Source organism: Aethalodelphis obliquidens, unplaced genomic scaffold (assembly GCF_003676395.1).
Source record: "Aethalodelphis obliquidens isolate GAN/ISIS:26980383/991018 unplaced genomic scaffold, ASM367639v1 scaffold21, whole genome shotgun sequence".
In the NCBI taxonomy this organism is placed as follows: Eukaryota; Metazoa; Chordata; class Mammalia; order Artiodactyla; family Delphinidae; genus Aethalodelphis; species Aethalodelphis obliquidens.
Genome location: NW_020837965.1, coordinates 13,053,124 through 13,076,483, shown reverse-complemented (window position 1 = coordinate 13,076,483; position 23,360 = coordinate 13,053,124). Strand labels below are relative to the sequence as shown.

At 39.4% G+C, this 23,360-nt stretch overlaps 1 protein-coding gene and 1 long non-coding RNA gene across 2 annotated transcripts; one reads left to right on the top strand and one right to left on the bottom strand.

The window, feature by feature from the left end:
- Positions 1 to 539: 539 nt before the first annotated feature.
- On the bottom strand, positions 540 to 13,294 carry GPR65 (G protein-coupled receptor 65). The gene is made up of 2 exons (XM_027120239.1): positions 13,214 to 13,294; positions 540 to 6,154 (listed from the first exon to the last, which is right to left on the bottom strand). Exon 2 carries the CDS (start codon positions 5,695 to 5,697, stop codon positions 4,672 to 4,674), a length of 1,026 nt encoding a protein of 341 aa, XP_026976040.1. The 5' UTR covers positions 5,698 to 6,154; positions 13,214 to 13,294; the 3' UTR covers positions 540 to 4,671.
- Positions 13,295 to 16,180: 2,886 nt separating this feature from the next.
- Positions 16,181 to 22,031, top strand: LOC113627764 (uncharacterized). Its single transcript, XR_003435722.1, has 3 exons — positions 16,181 to 16,365; positions 21,162 to 21,301; positions 21,678 to 22,031. It is a non-coding gene; the product is annotated as an uncharacterized LOC113627764 (long non-coding RNA).
- The last annotated feature ends 1,329 nt before the right edge of the window (positions 22,032 to 23,360 follow it).

Below are 23,360 nucleotides of genomic sequence, written 5' to 3'. Positions count from 1 at the left end.
GATGATTGTATTACTGTTCTTTGGGGAAGAACAGATTTAAACAATTCAAAATAACAGACGTAGTTTTTAGTGCTGAGATCTAACAGTAATAAATTAGAAATGAAAGTCATACGTGTATTGAATTACATCTTGACTTTCATAGATTATAATTTCATCACAGTAGACAAAATTGCAAACCGCTTACAGCTCATATGTTTTATGTTTCTCTTCATGTGAAAGGTGGCCAGTACTTTCTTCTGTGGGTAAGTTAGCTGAATTAGAACAAGTCATCAGTGTTATACCCACGATCCTGCAGAAATGATATGATTTAGCCTACGTTCTCTCACATGTAGACTGACCAATTTAACCAACTGGAAAAAAAAAAAATTAGAATGACATAGGGAGTTTAAACCAAGTGAAATTATCTGATGGTTACTGAGCTTTCTAGAAAGCAGAGAAATAAATAATGCAAACTGAATTTCAGCAGTTGCCCCTATTCATTTCCAATTCATAGGGAATCTTTCTTGTTTCTTGGATGGAAAAATGTCATTCTAAGCTCCTCTTTGCTTCTGGGGGGTGGCAGCTAGCCGTGAATTACAGGGTCCTGAATAGAACACGATCAACACCTAGTGGCCACAGACAAGTCTTGAGTGTGATTTTTCTTGGCCAGCAACAAGTGATGTCGTAAGAAAAGGATCTTTGGAAAAGAAGAGGAATCTTATCTCCCACATCACTTTTCCCTCACCCAGGTTTGACCCGATGCTGCCATTGCCACCTTATTCCTGCAAACAAGGGGCATTCAACTAATGCAACTAACAAATGCTACCATCACACTGTCGTGATGGGTAAGCTGTATGAAATGTGAAAGAATAAAAGAAATAATAGGGGTCAAAAATTTTTTTTTTAACTTGAATTGAATCAAGTGTTTATACCATGAACGAAGAATAAAACAGGACATCCCTGCTTTCGTTTAAATTAACCTGATGTTATATTCCCCCCAGGACATGTAAATAAAACATCTCAGTCAGAACTAGATTTTTCCAGAATAGTAGAGCAATGGAAACAATGCAGGTACAAGTTTTCTTACCATGGCTTCCTTGGCAGCCACTTCTGGTTGAAGGAGAAAGAAGGGAGGAGGGAAGGGGAGGGAAGAATCTCAATAGTGTCTCCCAGCTGCTGACTCAGTAAACAAGAAAGTAAAACACTCATGCGTGCATTATTTCAGAAGGCAAAGAGGTCATATGTGTTCTACTTGTTGCTATTAGACATCTTGCAAAAGAGTACAAACATAGGTTAAAAGGTCCCAAGGAATTTTTGTTTGTTTGTTTTTGTGAGGTGAGGCAGGTTGTTGGAGTCTATGAGTATGTGTTCTTTGTGTGTTGTAGCATCTATTGGATGAACAGACTTCTGATTCACAGCAGAGTCACCTGATGGACCTAGACAAAGAAGTCTCTAATCACAAAGGCCTTCATGGGTCAGGGTGTTATTGTAGCTGATGTGTTTCCATAGCAACCTGTGGATGGGTTTCACCAGAAGAGAGGCCCACGTGTAAATGACAGAATGATGACAGTGATGTTTGGGCAAAAAAGAAGCCCAGGGCAAGATAAACATGTTTTAAACAGAAATGCCTACAAGCTATGTATCACAAATTCTATTTAAAAGTAGGTACTGTCTAGTTAAAAACAGGCGAAGTCAACAGAGGCAATTGGTAAATAATTATGTATTTGATCATAACATTAAGGATTGGAAATACAATTTCTTGGGGAGAACATTTAGCTTAAATTAAAAAGAGAAAAGGGAATAAATCAGGTCGGAGAGACAGATTTTCTCAGGATGCTCCTAGGGAAGTGATGCTATGTAATTTGAACAAACTGAGGTGATTTTTTTATGTCTTTTAACTTCTTCACCCATGAAGCTTCTCCCAGACTAGGTAGAGAAAAGGGAGGTTTTAAAAAGCTCTTCTCAGTCTCTTCACTGACCTATCCAAGATGTCTAATTGAGTTCATTCAAATAAAAAATAACATTCTGAATAAAGAACAAAAGGTCAAAAACTTAAATTAAAAATGGATCTCTACCTGTTTATGGTGATGTACATAGCATGTGTCTCCTCAGAAATGTGAACTCCTAGAAGCAGGCACTATTGAGGATGTAGAAGCAACAATAAAGGCCCTTAAGTTACCATAATGGACTTGTTGAACCATCTGGGAGAAGTAACCATAGCAGTGGTGTGTGAGAGCCAGCCCCTACTAGCTCACGCTGCTATATTCCTACGCTCAGAGTGCCTCCAGGGACTGTTCTGTCTTGTGGGTAGCTATCCACTAATCATGATGAAGATGAGAATAACTGATAATAAGAAACATTTAGAAAACTCATCATAGTTTACAAAGTGTTTTCACATCTACTTGTTAAAAGCAAGTGATGCTACTCTCCCTGCTGTTTATAGAAACTGAGCCTTAGGGAGAGCTGAACATTTTTTGAGATCAAACGGTTCATAAGTGGATAACTGCTGGTGTTCTAATCTAGGTCTTCTGACAAAGGCGTCCCAGGTAATAATAGCTACAAGGTCTTATTCCTTCCAGAAATCCTTTTAGTTTAATGGAGAACTGTAATCAGGAACCTATAAAGCTGTTCAAGACTAAAGGATTAACTTCCCAATGTTGGGATTGTCCATAATTTTAGATCATGTCTAGAGTGCTTTACCCTAAATCATATGAGCATCCTCCTAATGTGGGTTCTCCATGGTTGGCCCTGCTTATAGGTTTTGGCGGCCTGGTTCATTTTGGAACTTACATGTTAGATCAATGGTTTTGCTGTTACTTATTAAATAGAACGTTCTTACTAAGGGGGCCATAAACTTGTATCTGCCACATCTCTTGATATAACCAACTGAGGTCAAGTTCTAACCAGTTCTCTGTAACAGATCAGCTTAATTGCTATCTATATGACTTATTTTATTTCCAGAGGTATTAATTTATGAAATAACTCTCCTCTTCCTCCTTATTCTTATCTTAAATCCAATGACTATCTTGAACAACTCTCGATGTATATATGCCTTTTGCATCCCTAAAGAAAGAAATGGTAGAAATGTCAAAAAAAAAAAACCCAAAAAATAAACGTGTGAAGGAGGAATAGCAACTCTGGAGGGAAGTCGGGGTTTCTGGGCTCAAGATGTGGCTCTGCTTCCAACGAACTCTGTGACCTCAGACAAGACAATCTGCATCTGAGTTTCCAATGTGGGCAAAATTGTTCCTGGATCTTTTACTTTCACACGTATTCAATGTAGGTGCTGCCAATAATTTATCAGGAAAGAATCGAACAGCCCAAACTATTTTAGTTCCTTTTCGTTTCATTGGTGTATCTTTAGCCTTTAAGTATGTATAAGTGTATCTCAGGGTGCCCAGACTCAATCTATTAATTCTCCAGAAACTTTATGATGAGAAAAGTGCAAAGAGCAGAGAAAGCACATAGGGCCTCAAAGCAAGGTGGTTTTCTCTTGTGCACCGAAACTGTCATGGACAACTTTAATAGAAAATGGAGTCAGTTTGTGCACTAACTGAGTTTTTTCAGTGTATATCTAGAAATTCATTATTTGTCTTTTTTGTTATCAGATTTTTGTTTTCTAATATGAGGGCACAAATGATACCAAGACATTTACTATCTGATCAATTTTGGGGACTGGAAGGAACAGATAGTAAAGAGAAGGGAGAGAAGGAGAAAAGGAGAATAGGAGGATAAAAACATCTTCGAAAATCTTAAAACATACTTTGGTTAAGAAAAATGTTTACCTGATGCCTACTTAAAACTAGGCGGAGTAATTTCTGTAATGAGAAAATATAAAAGAATATATTATATCAAGATTCTCTAAATACTCTAAACCCCCAAAGAAGTCTCTGAATGTAAGATTTAATATAATAAATGTCTTTTTTGTTTATAGTATATCTTTTTGTCTAAACATTAAACTTTTAATACTGTACTCAACAGCAAATTTTGAAAGAATCAAAATTTTAAAAATTGTGATTTTAAAGAAAGTAAAAAGTTCTCTGATTAACTGAAAGAACTTTCACAAAGCTCATGTCCTTTATATCATGGATGAGGCCTTCAGACTCTCACTCAGAGACTATTTACTTTTATTTTATAGAGAACACTTACAAGCTCAGTGGCTATGTTTCCAAACTGATATAAGCTTCAAAAGGCTTATGAGATCATTTCTGTTGTAACCCCAGTACTTACCACAAAACCTAGCACATAGAGTGGGCTCAATAAATGTTTGTTATCTAACGAGAAGATTAGAAGCAGTATTTAGTAGTTGGTGTTGTTGGCTGGGAGAAATGATAGTCTGAGATCCATAGAAAGAGTGAGAAAAATCACAACAACCAGACACGAAGCTCACCAATTTAAAAACACACGGTCCAGTACATCTTACTGGACTGAGCGATTAGAGCACAGATGCAAAAGCAATTGCCATTCTACAGTGATGACCCTGAGTCATTAGGAATATATTCAATTTTGTTTCATTCTTGTTTAATAAAAGTCAGGGAGCTATAGAGCACACGTTTGAAATATTTCCATCGGAGAGGATTAAAATAGTCCCTCAGTGGGAACCTTTACTCCCCTCTCATGCTGAGATTTCCTTTTGAAAATATAATCTTGATGGTATAATATTGCATATCTTTAAAAAATTAGACCTTGGTTCTATTCCAGGATGTCTAATTCCACAGTATCTTTTGTAGACATAGAAAGTATGCTTTTTCCTTGTCTTTTTGATTTATTAAGCTTCTTAGTAAAGACTCTGAATACATTCCACATATCCGATCTTCCTGTTTCAGTTACGAAACAGTACAGAATTGGATCAGCAACACAATTTAAACTTGTTAATGCAACTGTGATTCTATAGATTTTATAACTCTGCTTCCCAGGCTTGTTATGGTCAAACATATGTTCATCTAAGCTCACATCATGCTCTAAAACGCTGCGAATCAGCAACATCACATGAAAGGGGGTAAAACACAAGATAAAAGTCAACGTGATACTAACAAGTAGTTTTATGATTCTCTTCTTTTCACTGTTTTCTGTAGCTTGATTTTGCTGCACAGCTTTGTAGACTTTCTGGTTGCAAGCCATTATGATGACCAAAGGTATCATATAGCCTACACACGTCCTAGCAAAGTTAAACCGGATTTGCCATTTCTCCAAAGGATATTTGTCATAGCATAAAGTAAAGTTAGACTTTGTGGCATCACAATATTCAACAGCTGTTTCATCTTCCCACAGAATGACAGCATTGAAGATGGTTTCCAATATCCAGATGAAAAGGCTCACCATGAACGCACATCTTCTTGACCTAAGAAAAGAAAACTTCAAAGGGTAGACAACTGCTAAATACCGATCAATCGCGATGCAGGTGAGGAAAGCTGTGCTACTGTAAAAGTTCATGTACATGAAGAAGGCACTCCCTTTGCACAGGGCAGGAGAGAATGTCCAGTTGTCTTTATTCCAAGTATAATCAATCCATAGAGGGAGAGTTAAGGCATACAGCAGATCCGATAAGGATAAACTGAAGAGGTAAATGCCTAATTCATTTTCCTTCTTTGCTTGCAGAAAAGACACACATAGAGAACCGATGTTGGCTGGAATGCTGACTATTGTCACAAAGATGTAAACAACTGGAAACAAATAGTGATCCAAGTCATGCTGTTCTTCAATACATGTGCTGTTCATGTTTTCTTTTTTAGGTGCTGATTATATGCGTTCTTAGATGATAAGTACCAAGATAAGTCTTGTCTCTCGGTAGTTTGTTTTCAACACCTAACTCTCTTTCACTAAGATTTCTTCAGTTGTCCTTTGCTTTCAAAAGTTCTGATGGATTCATCAATGGTCTTAAAGGATGAGTGGAGATCAAGTTTCACACAGGTATCGATGGCTGGAAGTCAGGATCCAGGTTCCCGGCAGTTACTAAAGTGATCAGTGATTTTAATGTGCAGAAGTCCATGTGCTTATTCTCACAGCCTGCTGATGAAGAACCCTGGAGGATTCGCCACATTATCCATCAGTTTTCATAGAATGCTGTCTTCAGTTTGGTTTTCTTCGTGAAACTCAGAGGAGATTGGTGCGAACGTGAATATAGAAGGCTTTATTTTCACAAAGGTTGACATCTCTTTTTAAAATGGCTTCGTTTCTGTAATGAAAGACAAACTAGAATAGTTTGGGTGCTTAAAAGAGACATCATGAGTTTTGAAACAATCTTATTTTATTTCATTTATTGAGGATATCAAAATGCATGAAATTGCATACAATGAAGGTGTTTAAAAAGGGAAAATTGTCTAATTGACTTCAGTAAATGAAATCAGGCTGAGATATTTGACCTTTTTCAAATAAGAATTATCCAAAGGATGCCAGGTTAGAGGGAATTATATTGCTCACTAGACACAATCTAAGCACGCAAAACTAAAGTTAAAAGTCATTTTAGAAGCTAGTTTAAAAAAAAGATGGCGGATTCAATTATTTGTTTGTAATCAGTAAATGCATTTGAGTGTATGGTAAACTGTATGATTATAGGATTTCAATTTTTTAATTTCGTGTGCAAATTATGTATAAGGCACTTATTTGCAAAATATGCTTATTAGCCAAGAAAAAATTGTCACAAGAAGTTTGATAAAGTGAAGCACTTGAAAATAGAGCAGTTTGCTGAAACTTCGTAAATAATTAGACAACACTACCTCATTTGTTTCTCCTTTGCTTTCTTTGTGGACTGATTTACGTTATCTTTCTCGTACTCTTGTGAAAGAGAGGGCAGAATGTGCTCCATTCTGGGTAAAATCTGTGGTCATCAGTTTCTGCATTTATACCTGATTGTTTACTAGGTTAGCTTTTTAAAAATGTCTGATGTACATCCACGTAGGAACAGAGAATCCATCCTTCTCTCCATATTGGAATAGAGAACTACTAGCTTTATTCCTCTGCTAGTGAGTCCTGTTGGTGCTTTGATTTATCTGAGGGGAATCTTCACAGAAAGCTTTGTAGAGTCACCATGTAGGGGGAGGAAGACATGTCCTCTTCCTGTGTGCTGTGAGGCCTACAGGACCTCAAAACCATCCCTTTCCAAGTGTCGATGCGCCCTTAGCACAAAAGAGACCTGCCACCACAAGGCACCAGTATTCTGCTGGGAGAGTAAACCATATCCAGAGCCCATAGGATATGTCACTCTTAACACAAAATGGGGCACTAAGATTCCTGAAATCACCTAATTTTTCCATACCTAAAAATATGAATAAACAGCCTTTTATTTTTAAAATTTTTATTGGAATATAGTTGATTTACAAATGTTGTGTTAGTTTCAGGTGTACAGCAAAGTGAATCAGTTATACGCATACATATAGCCACTCTTTTTTTTTTTAAGATTCTTTTCCCATATAGGCCATTACAGAGTATTGAGTGGAGTTCCCTGTGCTATACAGCAGGTTTTTATTAGTTATCTATTTTATATATAGTACTGTTTATATGTCAATCCCAATCTCCCAGTTTATCTCTCCCCCTCTCAAACAGCCTTTAAATAAATAGGGAAACCTTCCAGAGAGGAAAAAAAGGAAGCAGGAGCTAAGATCACAGAGGTAAGTGAGCAGTAAAGCTCTGGGTACCCTAAGGCATACGTGGATCTGGAGGAACTAACTAGAGCTTGGACTGCAGAGAACAAGTGACAGAGCATGGGCCAGTGGCAGGGCATGGGCCAGTGGCAGGGCATGGGCCAGTGACAGAGCATGGACCAGTGGCAGAGCATGGGCCAGTGACAGAGCATGGACCAGTGGCAGGGCATGGGCCAGTGGCAGAGCATGGGCCAGTGACAGGGCATGGGCCAGTGACAGGGCATGGGCCAGTGGCAGAGCATGGGCCAGTGACAGAGCATGGACCAGTGGCAGGGCATGGGCCAGTGGCAGGGCATGGGCCCACACAGGTAGCACGGGGTCCTCGACATCCCACTCATGCTGGGATCCAGGAGCCTCAGCCATCAAAATAAACAAAATAACAAACTTTACAGATATTTGCAGACAGACAGCAGGGAACGTTGGCAAATTCCCTGTCTTACCTTTGTTTCTGTGAGGAGCTATCATAAAAAAAACAATCCCTGAGTACTCATGGACTCTGGCTGGTCCTCACTTGGGAATGGGGTCTGAGTCTATACTATTAATCTGGTTCCATAAACTTCAGGCCAATAGTGAATTAATATTGGATCTATGTGCTCAACTTCACTAGTCGTCAGAAATCTACAAACTAAAACCACAGAGGGATACAACTACACACCCACCAGAATAAACGAAATGAAAAAGATAGCAAATACCAAGTCTTAGTGAGGATGTAGAACACCTGGAACTCTCATATACTGTTGGCTAGAAAACTGTTTGGCTCTTATACAAATCATATGGTTCAGCAACTCTACTTCTAGGTATATGCTCAATAGAAGTACATACATGTGGTTCCCATGTATTCTACATGTGGTAGAATTAGAATGTTCACAGTAGCACTATTTGTAATATCCCCCAACTGGAATGCCTATTAGCGTTGGGAGGTAAATAGATTGTGCTATATTAACACAATAAAATCTATACATTAATGAAAATGAACAAATTATTGTTACATGCAATAACATGGTTGAGGCTCAGAAGCAATGCAGAGGGATCGAAAAAGGCAGGCAGAAAGGGTACATATTATCTGATGAAGAACCAGGTAGTGTTAATCTATGCTGTCAGACATCAGGGTAGCAATCCATTTACTGAGGGCTTTCTGTGTGCTGGACTCCATATAAAATGGCATGCATATTTATTATAATTTATGTTTTATTGTAACTCTGTGCTGTTTATTACAATCCTATATTACAAAGAAGAATTGAGCCACATATTAGGCAATTAGCCCCATATTGCCTGTCTAATCTTGGTAGAACTTGACTGCAATCCTAGGTTTAACTCTAAAGCCTCTTGACTCAACTATTTTGTCTTCTGCCTTTTACATAAAAATACCTTAGATGTCTGAGGTATTTTTGCTACGGCACAGACTAGCTTTGTTGAAAAGGAAGAGAATATTTTCTACTTTCCTCCTAAATAGTAGCACTGATGGATTCGTACAGGTCTTTCAACTATAATGGCTCTTCTAATTAAAGAAAATGACGTGAATGAAAATTTCTGCAAACTAGATATAAAATAATCAACCCTACATTTTCTAAAAGACGTCACTTTTATGTTCTCTATTAAACTGTGTGGATTTCAAATAAACTTGTGAGAATCATCACCTTACATCATGTCTCACACTCTGACAATGTGTCCTTATGTTTCCGTATATCTGTCAACACATTTTCTTTGGAAGGTTAAACATGTTCCTTTTCAGTAATTTATATAATGGATAAGGCAACATTTTATTTAGGCTTTTATTTTTCCTGTACTTGATTTTAGAAACAGATGGCTAAAAAGGAGCAAATATCCTGCTACCACGGGGAGGGCGGGAGCGGGGTGGGAGTGGGGGGAAGATCTCCCAGTTTTATGAGTCAGGAGGCTGAATTTTGAAGGGTCTATTGTTTAGATCAGGAATCATCTCTGAATTGGTTTAAAGCCGAAATTAATTATCTTTCACCACTCACAATGTGGTAATGAAAAAAATGTAAATAAGACCAACTGGAAGTGGGAAAACCATCATGCATTCCCGTTCTTCTCAACAAAGCCCACCTACATTGTTGCAGACAACTATGTAGAATGTCATATTAAATATTTAGTTATAAAAAACAGAGAAAGAGGGCTTCCCTGGTGGTGCAGTGGTTGAGAGTCCGCCTGCCGATGCAGGGGACACGGGTTCGTGCTCCGGTCCGGGGGGATCCCACATACCCCAGGGCGGCTGGGCCCGTGAGCCATGGCCGCTGATCCTGCGCGTCTGGAGCCTGTGCTCCGCAACGGGAGAGGCCACAACAGTGAGATGCCCGCGTACCACAAAAAAACAAAAAAACAAAAAAAAGACAGAGAAAGAAGAGTCAGATGGCTGTTATCTTTGGCGGGGGTGGTGGTGGTGGTGGTGGTGGTGGGTGAGTAATGACAGGAAGAGGGCACCAGCAGGACTTCTGAGAATTGGGTAATGTTTTGTTTCTTGATATGAGTGTTGATTCCATGAACAAGTTCAGTTTGTAAAAATGAATCATGCTGTACACTTAGGATATGTTCCTTTTTGCTGCATGCAGATTATATTGCAATTAAGGTTAAAAAGTGAAATCAAAAGGCTATGTGAGATGAGATGTAAAGAATCTTGACAACTAACATCTGAATAACCTGCAGATACAGCATATATGTCTTCCTAAGAAATGGTATGATTTCACTTCTTTCCTCACATATAAAAAGTAATTTATAGAAACACAACAAAACAAACAATAAACAACTTAAATAATCTGAAAATAAATTCACCCATAATAAAAGTTTACCATATGAAAGAATAAGTATTCTAGGCACGTGGAAGAAGTAAATACAAACCATGCCTTGAGGGAAGCTCCCTCAACCCAGGCTTTAAAGAGTTCTCACAGATCTTGTTCTAACAAATATAGGCTGATTAAAACCCCCCAACCCCAAACACACTCGATTTTAAAAACAGATGGATAAAAAGAACAAATATCCTGCTACCACACTAGAAGAAATGTGAAGAAGAAAACACACACACTTACACACATACAGAAATTAGCTTCTATGTGTGAGATTCAGCAAAAGCAAGAAAGAAGAGTACTAGATCCACAAAAGCTTTAGAGATAAAATTAATAGATATATAACACAAAACAAGTATGTTTAATACATTTAAAGAAACAAGAGAAGGAATCTGAACACATGAGTAAGGCTCAAGAGACTATAAAAGATGACTGGGCATATTTTTTAAAAGATTGAAATAGACCTTTCAGAAATTAAAAAATACAGTAATATAAAATTAAAAATTAACACAGGGACTAACCGACTGCCTAGCTCCAGCTGAAGAGAAAATTAGTATATTGTAAGACAGAGCTAAAGAAATAACACAAAATTATCAGAGTGCTAAAGAGACAGGAAAATACCACAGAGACATGGAGGATAAAGTGAAAAGGTCAGTGCATGTATAATTAAAGTTCACAAGGACAGAAGAGAGAAAGTAGGGGAGAGGCAATGTTAGAAAATATGCTGACTGAGAGATGTCTGAAAGTGATGAAGGACATGGCATCCTCAGATTTATGAAGCTCAGCAAACCCCAAATAAGATTAGAAACAAACAGAGCTGGAAATCTATACTTAGCCAACATTGCAATCAAGCTGCAGATCACCAAAGACTAAGAAAAAAAAGAGCCAGAGAGAAAAAATGGACTACCTACAAAGGATGAAATTTCGACCGACAAAGACATTTTCAACAACAATGATAACATAAACCAGAAGACAGTGGATTGATGTTTCCAAATTGTTATGAAGATATATGTCATCCTATAACTGAATACCCAACCGAACTAAATTTCAAAATGAGAGCACAAATGAGGATATTTTAAGATAAACTACCACTGAGAACATTGACCCCCAAAATCCTCATTAAAGGGACTTCTAAAGAACATAAGTGAAGAAGGAAAATGACACTCGAAAAATGTCTGAGATGCACAAAATTTAATAAGCTACAGAGGATGGAACTCTGACGGTTACGCAACATCATGTCTATCACTAGGCTCATGCGTCTGGGGAAGAACACTTAAACCATGAAAATATTCTTCCTTAGAAGAAGGACTTGGGAGAACTGGGTGATGAGCAGGAAGGTGCCCCTTCCTGCTTTGTCCATGTTACTCAACAAATGCTCATCTTAAAAAAAAAAAAGATAGGAAGGGTCAAATGGAAAAATAGTTTTGAGAGGACTTACAAAATTCTCAGTGGAATAAATTTCTTTCTCTGTAGGAATATTTCCTGCCTTAACTAAAACAACCATAAGACTGAATGGTTTAATGAAGCAGATACTGGGTGTCTTCTGGGTTGGGCAACAGAGGCAGTGTTTCTGGGGGCTTGTGGTTACACGTGTGAGGGCTCTGGAGACTCAAAGGTTCTCAGCAGCTCTTGGGGGATTTGTGACCATGTGTATTCCTTCACCTCTCTAAGTTTCAATTTTCACAGGCGTAAGATAGCAACCATTTCACAGAATTCTTGTGAGGATTAAATGAGATAACACATGAAACTCAGTACTGAGCACATGGTAAGCCTTCATGACATGTTAACTGATATTGTTCTAATGACAACACTGGTGGCCTGTGTTGTTCCCTACATTTCCTGAAAGCAGATCATCTTTGGCCACCTATCCAGAGCATAGCAGAGAAACCAGAGGCACTCAGTATATAATTTATATAATAACATTTCACACATGATACCAAATGCTGCAGAGGAGAGCTGTTAAATTAATTTGTGTGAATCTGAGATTTTAACAGAATACATAATTCTTATTATTCATACATCTTTTCAGATATTATTTTGATTGCTTTAATCATATTTTGAGAAAACTGTTTTTAGATCCAGTGCTGAGAAATTTGGATAAGTGTTTAATTCTGATTTTAATTTTTACCTGATGCCCAAAGAAGATAATCCACAGCTCCTAAAATAGTACCAACCATTGATGGTTGGTAAAAATCAGAATTAAAACAGTACCAACCATTGATGACAATGATCAGAAGATAAAATGTTATAGGAAACATTTGCCTTCATTTATCAGTTGAATAGCTACTTATTAACACTCTACTGTGTGTCAATGTGATAGTCATCTCTTAAGAATTATTAATTAATTAATACATACTAGAAATATTAATTAATACTGGAAATATTATTTTCAAATTTCACATTGTTTCTGATGGTATAAAAAAATATCACTAGACCTTTATACTGCTGAGGAAGTGGTGCTAGATATCTCTACAGCCAGGAGTTGGTACATTTCTTCCCTAACCACTTAATTTTCATTTTGCCAATATACTGTTTCCTGTAGAGGAAATGGAGCATAAGCATTCCTCTTTTATATTTTGATAGTGTTACCTATTTCTAAATGTAAATTTTGACATCCTTTACTACTGCTCAAAGTAGAGAAGCCATGTGTCATCCTCATTTCTCCCCGTCTTATAATGCTTTGCATGACCACATTTATACAGCCCAAACTAGAAAAAATGTTGCAAATATTACTGACAATCATTCAAAAGTATGTTATCTACTTAAAGTCTTATTTTTTAATCTTACACTTACCCATGTTTCTTGGGATGATGATTTTGTTGACCGAGGAGCCAGATAAATCTGCTTGCACCCAGAAGAGAAACCAATATTATTGAGGGGACAGGAAATTGCACTCATATTTCATCACAAACCAATGAGGAAGCAGCATATTAATGAGAAGGATGTACCTTATCCAAGTTTGAGCAACAGAAGTCTCCTAAGTATTTTAAAAGATGTTTTATGTATTATTTACTGTAGTGTAATTTTTATTACTCACTTTTCTCTTTGCATCTTAATTACAATTGTATATTGATACTATATGTGCTTTATTTGATAGAATATGTACTAGAATCTCATTCATTCATTCACTCCCTCCCTCACTCATTTGTCTGTCAACACATATATCTATCCTCCTCTCCTAAGAGACCACTGTGCTGGCAGATATATAGGACGTGACCCTAACCCATAAGGAGCTTATCACTTAGGGAAGGAGAAAGCGCTAATAACCGCAATGGTAAAAATAGTAAAAATGGATAAATACTCCAAGAGAGGTACAAAAAGATAGGATGAGTCGTTGGATGTATAGAATAGGAGAGGCTGTTGTAGATGGAATCAGGGTGATCAAGATCCTGGGAGAAAAACAACAGAGAGAGAATGTGGATGTGTGTATAAAGAGCATGTTCATTGCTTAATGGCATGATGGTGGGGTCAAGGTAGCCAACTAGGTAAAGTTTTTGTTTTTTTTTCAAAGGGATTATATATTAGCTATACAGTATTTTATTGTAGAACCATTTTCTCCTTTGATTTTCCTCTTGGAAGAGAAGATTCCATCAGAAATTGCTAAACCATGCTAAAGCCACTTGAACTAACTGGCTTAGGCAAATCAATAATTTTATGAGACTTGAAACTTTATTTGAGAAAGACATGGGATGTTATAATGAAAATTCACTTAGTATAGTAACACCTTGACAGTTGTTGCCAAATCTGTAAGTGATCTTTTTTTTTTTTTCGGTACGCGGGCCTCTCACTGTTGTGGCCTCTCCCGTTGCGGAGCACAGACTCCGGACGCGCAGGCTCAGCGGCTATGGCTCACGGGCCCGGCCGCTCCGCAGCATGTGGGATCTTCCCGGACTGGAGCACGAACCCGCGTCCCCTGCATCGGCAGGCGGACTCTCTACCACTGCGCCACCAGGGAAGCCCTGTAAGTGATTTAATGTGAAGTGAAATTAGCTCCTGGAACTTCTGAGATATAAAAAAGCCAGAGACTTCACTTTTGAACCTTGCTTTAATAAACTTTTATTACACACGAAGAGGAAATTTTTACTTTATAAGGACAGAATTAATTTGGGATGGAAAAATTTAACTTCATTTTAAAAACTGTAATCATGACAATTTGAGCCTGCCTTTGTAAAAGGGCATTAGAAGTTCCTGTTGGTAGGGTTTTTAAAATTTCTCCCCAGAACTGGAAAAGATGATCTTGTGATATAACCAAGATTTTTAACCTTGAGGTTATTCAGGATGTAACAAGAGTATAATGGGTTTCCTATACTTCCTTTGTAGGTCTTTTATTGAAAATAATAAAAGTAATCATTTAGGTTTATAAAGTACATTTGCAAAGTAATTTAGCATATAGGAACTTAAAAATTCAGAATACTTTCTATTTTTACTGAAATAATAAAAAATTTAAGTACAATGTAGAAAATTAATAGTAAGACAAGCCTTTAAAAAAAAAATGAAAGCAATGATTTCAGTTTACTTGTCACTCTAATCCAAAATTCTCATTTTTGTTCGGTTTTGCACATCCACTTATCTGTGGCTTCTATACATGGGTATCTCATGACACTCACAATTTCTTATTTTACCTAAATAGACTATACTTCTGCTTTTAGGGAAATGGCATCTTAATATCCACATCAGATTTTTATGTATTTTGCTATTCAAAAGAAAAAAAGGATGTTGTTACAAAGCACAGGAAACGCAAACTTTCACTTCTGATTAATTAGGAGAAAAACTGTGGCTGCCCTATGCTGAAACTTTGTCAGTTCCACATAATAGGACATTTAAGAACCTGTAATAACTCTGTTTCTTATTTAGTCCAGAATATTTGACAATACTGTATTTTCAACTACAGAGCTAGCTGATGAAGAGATGGAAATTCCAGAGCTGTTGAGTCTCTGACATTTAAACAACTCCAAGGTGAGAAAAAGCCAATTAGAAGCATTCAGAATACTACCTTGAGGGGTTTGGTGTTCCTGGCATGTTGGTATCTGGTTTCCTGAGGCCACAGAATGGACACCCAACACTGGCCCGTGCAGGGCACTTGGGCTGCCCATGGGGAAAAGGGGAAGTGAATGTGGTCTTGCTTGGCTCCAACTTCTCCGTGGGGCAGATAGTGGAAGAATCTAATCTGCTGATGAAGGGTCCTTTGCATCCACATTTTCCACTTGCTGCAATTTCACTAGTTCAAGTAGCAGCTAAACATGGCAGGGAACATTCTGAAATACTGATTTATTTCCCCAGCCTTACTTCCTTTTACCCCATCCCTATTCCCCCCCCCCCCACTCAATTAGCCATTTTGCATTTATTGCCTCAAGAGAAGGAATTCTTGGCAGAAAAATACGAGGTTGGGAGGAGAAGACAATCCTAGGTTTAGAGTTTCAAAGGATTCATGCAACTCAGGAGAATGAAAAGAACTGAGGTGCAGACAATCTGCTTGGAAGAATATCTGTTGAGCTAAAGCAAATCTTCCGGCCCCCAAGAACAGATAAAAGGTATTTCCTCCCGGTGGGGCTGGGGCTTAGGGTTGTGAGAAGGGAAGTCATGAGAATTCAGATGTGGTTGCCTGATACAGGGACACTGCATCCTGACTGTTTGTACCCTCTCCCCTGCAATCCCTGAGGTGGGGGTGGGGTGACAGTTACTCTGATGAACTGCATGATGTGGGGAGGAGAGTGATCCTGTCTCTCATGTCCAGGGTGAAGTCCAGATAGGAGGCTATCTCAGGACTACATGTGTGAGAGGCCTGAGACAAACTTACCACATTCCCCTGTGCCCAGCACAGCGCTGGTCAGGGCACACGAGGGGTGCACAGAAGTGATGCAAGGCCTCAGCCCACCTCATGGCGCTTCCAATGGTCCAGAGTGTCAATGAAGAAGCCTTGTCCGCATTGATGAGGGACAACCCAGGTGAGTCCTGCATGGGCTAACTACCGAGGACCAGAAGGGAATGAGGACATCTCACGAGAGGCCAGCATGCACAGAGGGCAGCCTTGAGAATTGGGGCTTGAGGTAAACCTCTCCAGCCTTACCTACATACAAACTCCCTGGATCCTAGATGGTGTTATGGGCTGACTTGCATCCCCTTACCTCTCTGCCAAAATCCATATGTTGAGGTCCTAATCCCTAGTATGTCATAATGTGACTGTACTTGGAGTTAGGCTCTTTAAATAGATGACTAAGTTAAAATAAAACTGTTAGCATGGGTCCTAATCCAATCTGATCGGTGGTGTCCTTATAAGAAGAGGAGATTTGGACACACAAAGAGACACCAGGTATGCGCATGCACAGAGGAAAGACCAGGTGAGGACAGAGAGAGTAGGTAGACATCTGTAAGCCAAGGAGAGAGACCTCAGAAGAAACCAACCCTACTGACACCTTGATTTTGGACTTCCAGCCTCTAGAACCGTGAGAAAATAAATTTCTGCTGGTTACACCACCCAGTCTGTGGTGTTTTGTAATGGCAGTCCTAGCAAAGTAAACACAGGCAGAATCCAGAGGAAGAAGACGTAGGATCCTGAATTGACTGTGATTAAGTGTCCACCAGTTTGGTAGAATGGGGTATTGAAATGGAATTTTAGTTGAGTTACAGAAAGATAAAGAATATTTTATTTCTGGCATCTCTGATTATGGCCTGAGATTGGAATCCACTTCATGTGTTTGATTTAAAATGTGTAATTCAACAAACATTTATTAAGCCTTTGAATAGGACTACTGAGCAAAAATATTTTTCTCATTACTTGTCAAGGAGCCTAAAATGTAACTATTAGATGACTTTTATTGGGGGGGGGGGTCTTGAAACTTTTACCAGCAGGCTTTCTTTCTAAGGATGCAAATATATTCCTTGTGTTCGGGCGGGGGGGGGGTGGTGGCGGAATATTAAGTTGTCAGATAAAACCTTACTTGGCTTCTACATTATGGCAAAGCTGCCTGAGATCCATTTACATCAATGGTTCTCCAAGTATGCTTCTTGGATTAGCAGCATCAATGTCACCTCTGAACATTGGAGAATTAAAATTCTCAGTCTCACCCCAGGCCCAGGGAATCAGAAGCTCTGGGGCTGGAGTTCAGTGATGTGTGTTATAAGAAACACTCCAAGTAGTTTTGATGCCCAAAGTTTTGTTTTATTTAAGGAACAAAGTTATTTTTTAAAATAAACAAATAAATTTATTTATTTATTTATGGCTGTGTTGGGTCTTCGCTGCTGCGTGAGGGCTTTCCCTAGTTGCTGCGAGCGAGGGCTACTCTTCCTTGCGGTGCGCAGGCTTCTCATTGCAGTGGCTTCTCTTGTTGTGGAGCACAGGCTCTAGGCACGCGGACTTCAGTAGTTGTGGCACGTTGGCTCAGTTGCCCCAAGGTTTGAGAACAACTGGTGTACAGGATGGTTGCCTGGGTAAGAGACTGTTGGGGTGGGTGGTGGAGAGGCAGGGAGAACAGAACCTCTAAAAAGGGAAGAGTATGGAAACACTTTATGTTCAAATTCTTGCTTGCTTTTGGTACTTTAACCCTGTCAGAAAGGAAGAAATTTTTCTCTACCCTTCTGTGTTCCTCTGGCTGGTCCAAGAATGAAATTGACATGAGACAGATTAACAGGAGAAAATAAAACAAAAGTTTAATAGCATGTATGCACTGGAGAGGCCCAGGAAAACTGAGTAACTCATTAAAATGGCTGAAATCCTCACCTTAAGTATTATCTTCAGCTAAAGACAAAAGAGGATGTTGGGGGTAGTTGTTCAGGACTGCAAAGAGGAGGAAGGCAATTCATATAGAGATGAAAAAGCAAATGTTTGGTAAACAAATGTTTGCTGGGTCATGCAGAGACAATGGGGCACACAGAGGACTCTGATCCCTAGGCTCTGCTGAGTTTCCCCCATCACAGTCCACATTTGCAGATATCTCTGGTGATAGCTCTAATCTGGGAACAGGCCCTTTATCCAAATTCTCTTAAACAGTTAAGGGGGGAGGTAGCAAGAAAAACTTCCCAAGTCTTCTGTTTCTTAAAAATAATCAGTCTAAATCAATTCTCATACCAAAGAGACACATTTTGGGGTGGCAGATTTTGTTCCCCTACAGCCCTATTATCCCTTCATCAGTATTTAAATTCCATTCTGCATCATTGTACCATTAGTTCACTTGGCTCTGCCCTTTTCAAAACAGTTGAGCTAATACAGCCTCTCATTTCAGACTTGTAAATGATTTTAACTTAAAGCTTAAGTCTGAACGTAAGTATAGTAACAGTTAAAATGGAGATATGTTATCAAACTAAGGACTAGAGTCTTTAATATCTTAAATACCTTTTCAGAACATCTAATATGTATTTCATGATGTCTGTAAATTGCATAAATGCCTTTTAATTCCTTTGTTATATTCATTTATTGAAATAACCAAATTTAAGAAGATTAACTCCAAATAGTTTCCTCTGATGTATTGCGGATGTGCAGACTGCTGATTAGCTTAATTTTTAAAGTCAGGATAAGAAGTGTAAGTCCTTGTGGAATTATCTGTTGAGTTTGCTTATGGTAGGGATAACCAGCTAATCGTTTAAGTTTTAGGATCGAAAAAATATTTCATGAACTTAGATTTAACCAAGACATGTACTAATATTTAAGGAGGTTCAATCCAAAGGATAGGGCAGAGAAGTAGAAATGATTGGCAAAAAATTGAGTCAACTGGGGCAGAGGGGCTAGGGACAGACAGGAGGGAGGATCTGAAGCCAGCTTAAGTGTTGTGGGTTCTATGGCATCTGGACTGGGGAAGGCAGGTTCTGTTACCCAAAGCTGTGGGTCATACCAGAATCCACAGAATGAGCAGAGCAGAGCAGAGATTATAGTGAAAACCCAAGAGTGATAGGAATACCTGCCATTTTACAGAAAATAATGCTAGAGTGTTTATTTTCCTTGGTGCTTTTTTAGAGGATGCTAAAGTATCTTTGCAAACGTGCAGTAACTGAGTAAATCCCTTATATCATTTTATCATACCCATTTCTATGAATAAGCCCTCAAAATATTAGTTACTGCAATATTTAATACTATATCATATGAGTGGTTTGCTGAAATGCATCATGGGTAAGTGTTGTGATTTTAAAATATGTTCACAAATTCCTTGGCACCCCTCCTTTCAAGAGGTAGAGCCCGATTTCCCTCCCCTGGAGTGTGGGCTAGACTAGATGACTCATTCCTAGAAAATAAAGCAGAAGTGATGGTGCACTATTTTGGAGACTAGGTCAGAATAATCCTGTGAATTCCTCCTCATGCTCTCTCTCTCTCTGCTCACTTGGTCTTGAGGGACGCCAGCTGCCCTGTCGTGAGAAAAGGTCCACGTGGTGGGGATCTGAGTGAGCCAACAATACTGAGTAACCATCTTGGAAGTACATCTTCAAACCTCCAGATAATTACAGCTCCTGCTAACATCCCTACCGCAACCTCACTAGGGATTCTGAGCTAGAACCACTCAGTGAAGGTGATCCAGTATTCCCAACCCACAGAAACTGAGAGATACTAAATATTTGTTGTTTTCAGCTACTGAACTTTGGATACTTTATGACACAGGAACAGATAACAAATTCAGTATATATATTGTTGAGTTGATGTGAATGTTGTGACATGGAGAAATTATGAATTTGGGATTAATTCAGGCAATTGTCAGTGTTCAAGAAATTTTCCCTTTTTGTAACCAAAATACTCTGTTAACTCTCTGGGTTTATGGCATATACTTAACTCATTTTAAACAAAATTTCCTAATAATCATGGTTACTTATTGCTAATTAAAAGACAACTGTCTGAAAAAAAAAAAGAAATTTTAATCCTATGGTTTGGACATGCAAGCAGTACAGACAGACAGTAGGTGTATAAGTCAGCTCAGGCTGTCATGACAAAATACCGTAGACTGGGAGGCTTCAACAGTAGAAGCCTTGATTTTCTCATACTTCTGGAGGCTGGAAGTCCAAGGTCAAGGTATCTGCCATTCAGTTTCTGGTAGGGGATCTTTTTCTGTCTTGCAGACAGCTGTCTTCTCACTGTGTTCTCACATGGTAGAGGTGGTGGGGTAGAAGGGATGAAGTGAGAGAGAGAGAGGATGTGAGAGCAGGGGGCGGGGGGAGAGCCCACAAGAGCGCACTCTGGTGTCTCTTCTTATAAGGACCCTAATCTTAGTGTATCAGGGCCCCATCCTTATGATCTCATTTAACTTTAATCACCTCCTTATAGTTTCTATCTCCAAATCCAGTCACAATGGGGGTTGGGGCTTCAATATATGAATTTTAGAGGGAAACAATTTAGCCAGTAATCAAAGTCTGAGATGGGGTGGGAAAGCAGGTTGTTGTCCAAATTATCCTATCCTGAGGTTGGGGAGAAGTACAGTGAGTGGGGGATGGAAACCAAACAGCATTTGAGGCTTCCATGGGGCCAGAATGCAGGAGGGGGAGGTCTTTCATCCAAACTGTTGGTGTCAAAATCAATTAAGCAAAGTGAGAAGCCAGGGCTGCTGAAGTAGCCTGTGACTGGAGGGATAGAGCCCAAAACAATACTGGCAGTCAGAGTATGGAGACGGGAGTCGGAAATCTAGGGAGGAAGATCACAGCAGTGAATGTAGAACAAGTACTGGCAGGTAATTCTTACAAATAGGCATGAATGCACATGGTGGGGTTATGTTTGCTGCAGGCTGGTGCCTGGGACGACTGGCCACTACTGTTCTGTTTCTCCTTGCAGGACACCTCTGACACCCAGTGTGTGTGGGTTTTCCTTCCACCAACAACCAGTTCTCCAGTACTCCAGACACAAGCTAGAAGTCCTTCAATTTAGTTCACTTCTGACACTAATTACCTGGAGTACGCACCAGATTCCACAAGGTAAGAGCTCCATCCCACAGGGCTGTTTCCACTTCAGATGCTGGTCACAAGACCTCAGTCTCCAGTACTTTGGACCAACTGGCTGTCATTTGGGGGTTCCCACAACCCACTCCTCAGGTTCAATAATTTGCCAGAATGGCTCTTGGAACTCAGGAAAGCATTTTACTGACATTTACCAGTTTGTTACAACTGAACCACTGTTAGATATTGTTACAGGCTGAATTTTGTCTGCCTCAAATTCATATGTTGAAGCTCTAACCCCAGTGCCTCAGAACGTGACTGTATTTGGAGATAGGGCCTTTATAGATGTGATTAAGTTAAAATGAAATTGTTAGCATGGGCCCTAACCCAATCTGACTGGTATCCTTATAAGAAGAGGAAATTTGGATACACAAAGAGACACCAGGGATGCGCATGCACAGAGGGGAGACCGTGTGAGGATGCAGAGAGATGGTGGCCACCTGCATGCCAAGGAGAGAGACTTCAGAAAAAGCCAAAGTTCCCACCACCTTGATTCTGAATGTCAGAACTCTGAGAAAATAAATTTCTGTTGTTTAAACCACTGTTTTGTTGTATTTTGTTATGGCAGCCCCAGCAAAGAGTGGATATCCTTCAATCTCATCTTTAGCAGCCAGAGGCAACCCAGGGCCTGGCATACATGAGATCTGCTCAGTCCAACCCCAGCACCACTGGCCACATGTGGCTATTGTGCACTTGACATTAGGCTAATCCGAATTGAGGTGTGCTATCTGTGTAAGACACACTCTAGATTGTTGAAACCTTCGTATGAAAAAACCCCCACAAAATCTTTTATTAATATATTTTCATACTGATTACATATTTATCAATAATATTTTGGATATCTGGGGTTAAATAAAATGTATCATCAAAAATTAATCTCACCTGCTTTTTTTTTTAACTTTAATGTGGCTACTAGAAAATTTCAAATTATGTATGTGCTTTGCCTTACATTTGTGGGATGGAATTGTACTAGATGTTTAAAAAAAATCTTTTGAGCCATGGGAACCTCTTGTACTCTTATTTTCTTCATGCCTAAGACTTGAAATTAGGTGGACTCTAGAATTCTTCCCCTGGTAGGAGTGCAGAAAATGGTATTGACGATCCAAAGAAGAATAGACATATCACAGGTGAAACAGGAGGACAGCAAAACTTCCTGGAGTTCCTTTATTGGAACTAATCCATGCATTAACAATTACCAACAGGGACTTCCCTGCCGGTCCAGTGGTTAGGACTCCACACTTCCACTGCAGTGGGTGTGGGTTCAATCCCTGGTGGGGGAACTAAGATCCCACATGCTGTGCAGTACGGCCAAAAGAAAAACCAAAACCCAAAAACAACAACAAAAAACCCCAAAAAACAATTACCAACAAAAGAACTACAGGTGGTGAAGTAGTGTTTAAAGTAGGGTTAATGCAGACCTAGAGGCTGAGAATTCTTTGCAGTGATCACAAATGGTCTTGATTATTACCTGGTGTATCAGTCAGGGTTCTCAGCTGCAGACAACAGCACCATCTTTGGCTAACCTGAGCAAAAATGAAAGACTTAGAAATCAAGATAAGGCACAGAATTGCTGCTGAGGCTGCAGAACCTGTCTTGTGAAATGGGCCAAAGGACTAGAAAGACAGCCCAGGTCACCCTGCCTGAGCAATAGGTTAGGATGGCACTTCTCACCCTACTGCTCCTGGCACTTGAAGCCCATCTGGTGGAGCCTCTATGCCACCACCTCCTCTGCACTCTGACACTGCTCCAGGGTGCTTTCTCAGTCGTCCATACATCTAATCACTCTTCCAAGATCAAAGTCACAGGTTTGGGGAACTGACTGAGGGAGCTGGGTCACTGGGGCTCTAGAGCCCATGCTACTGGGGGTGAGAAGAGGGAGGATGTGGCACCTTAACTCCTGAAAGAGGTGGAATCTGCCTCCCACCAAGACTCACATGAGGGGAATCAGCCACACGGGACATGGATTTGGATGAGTGTAGACAATGAAAACAGAAAAAAAAATTCAGACCAGTACAAAGACAGGAAGAATCCTTTTCCT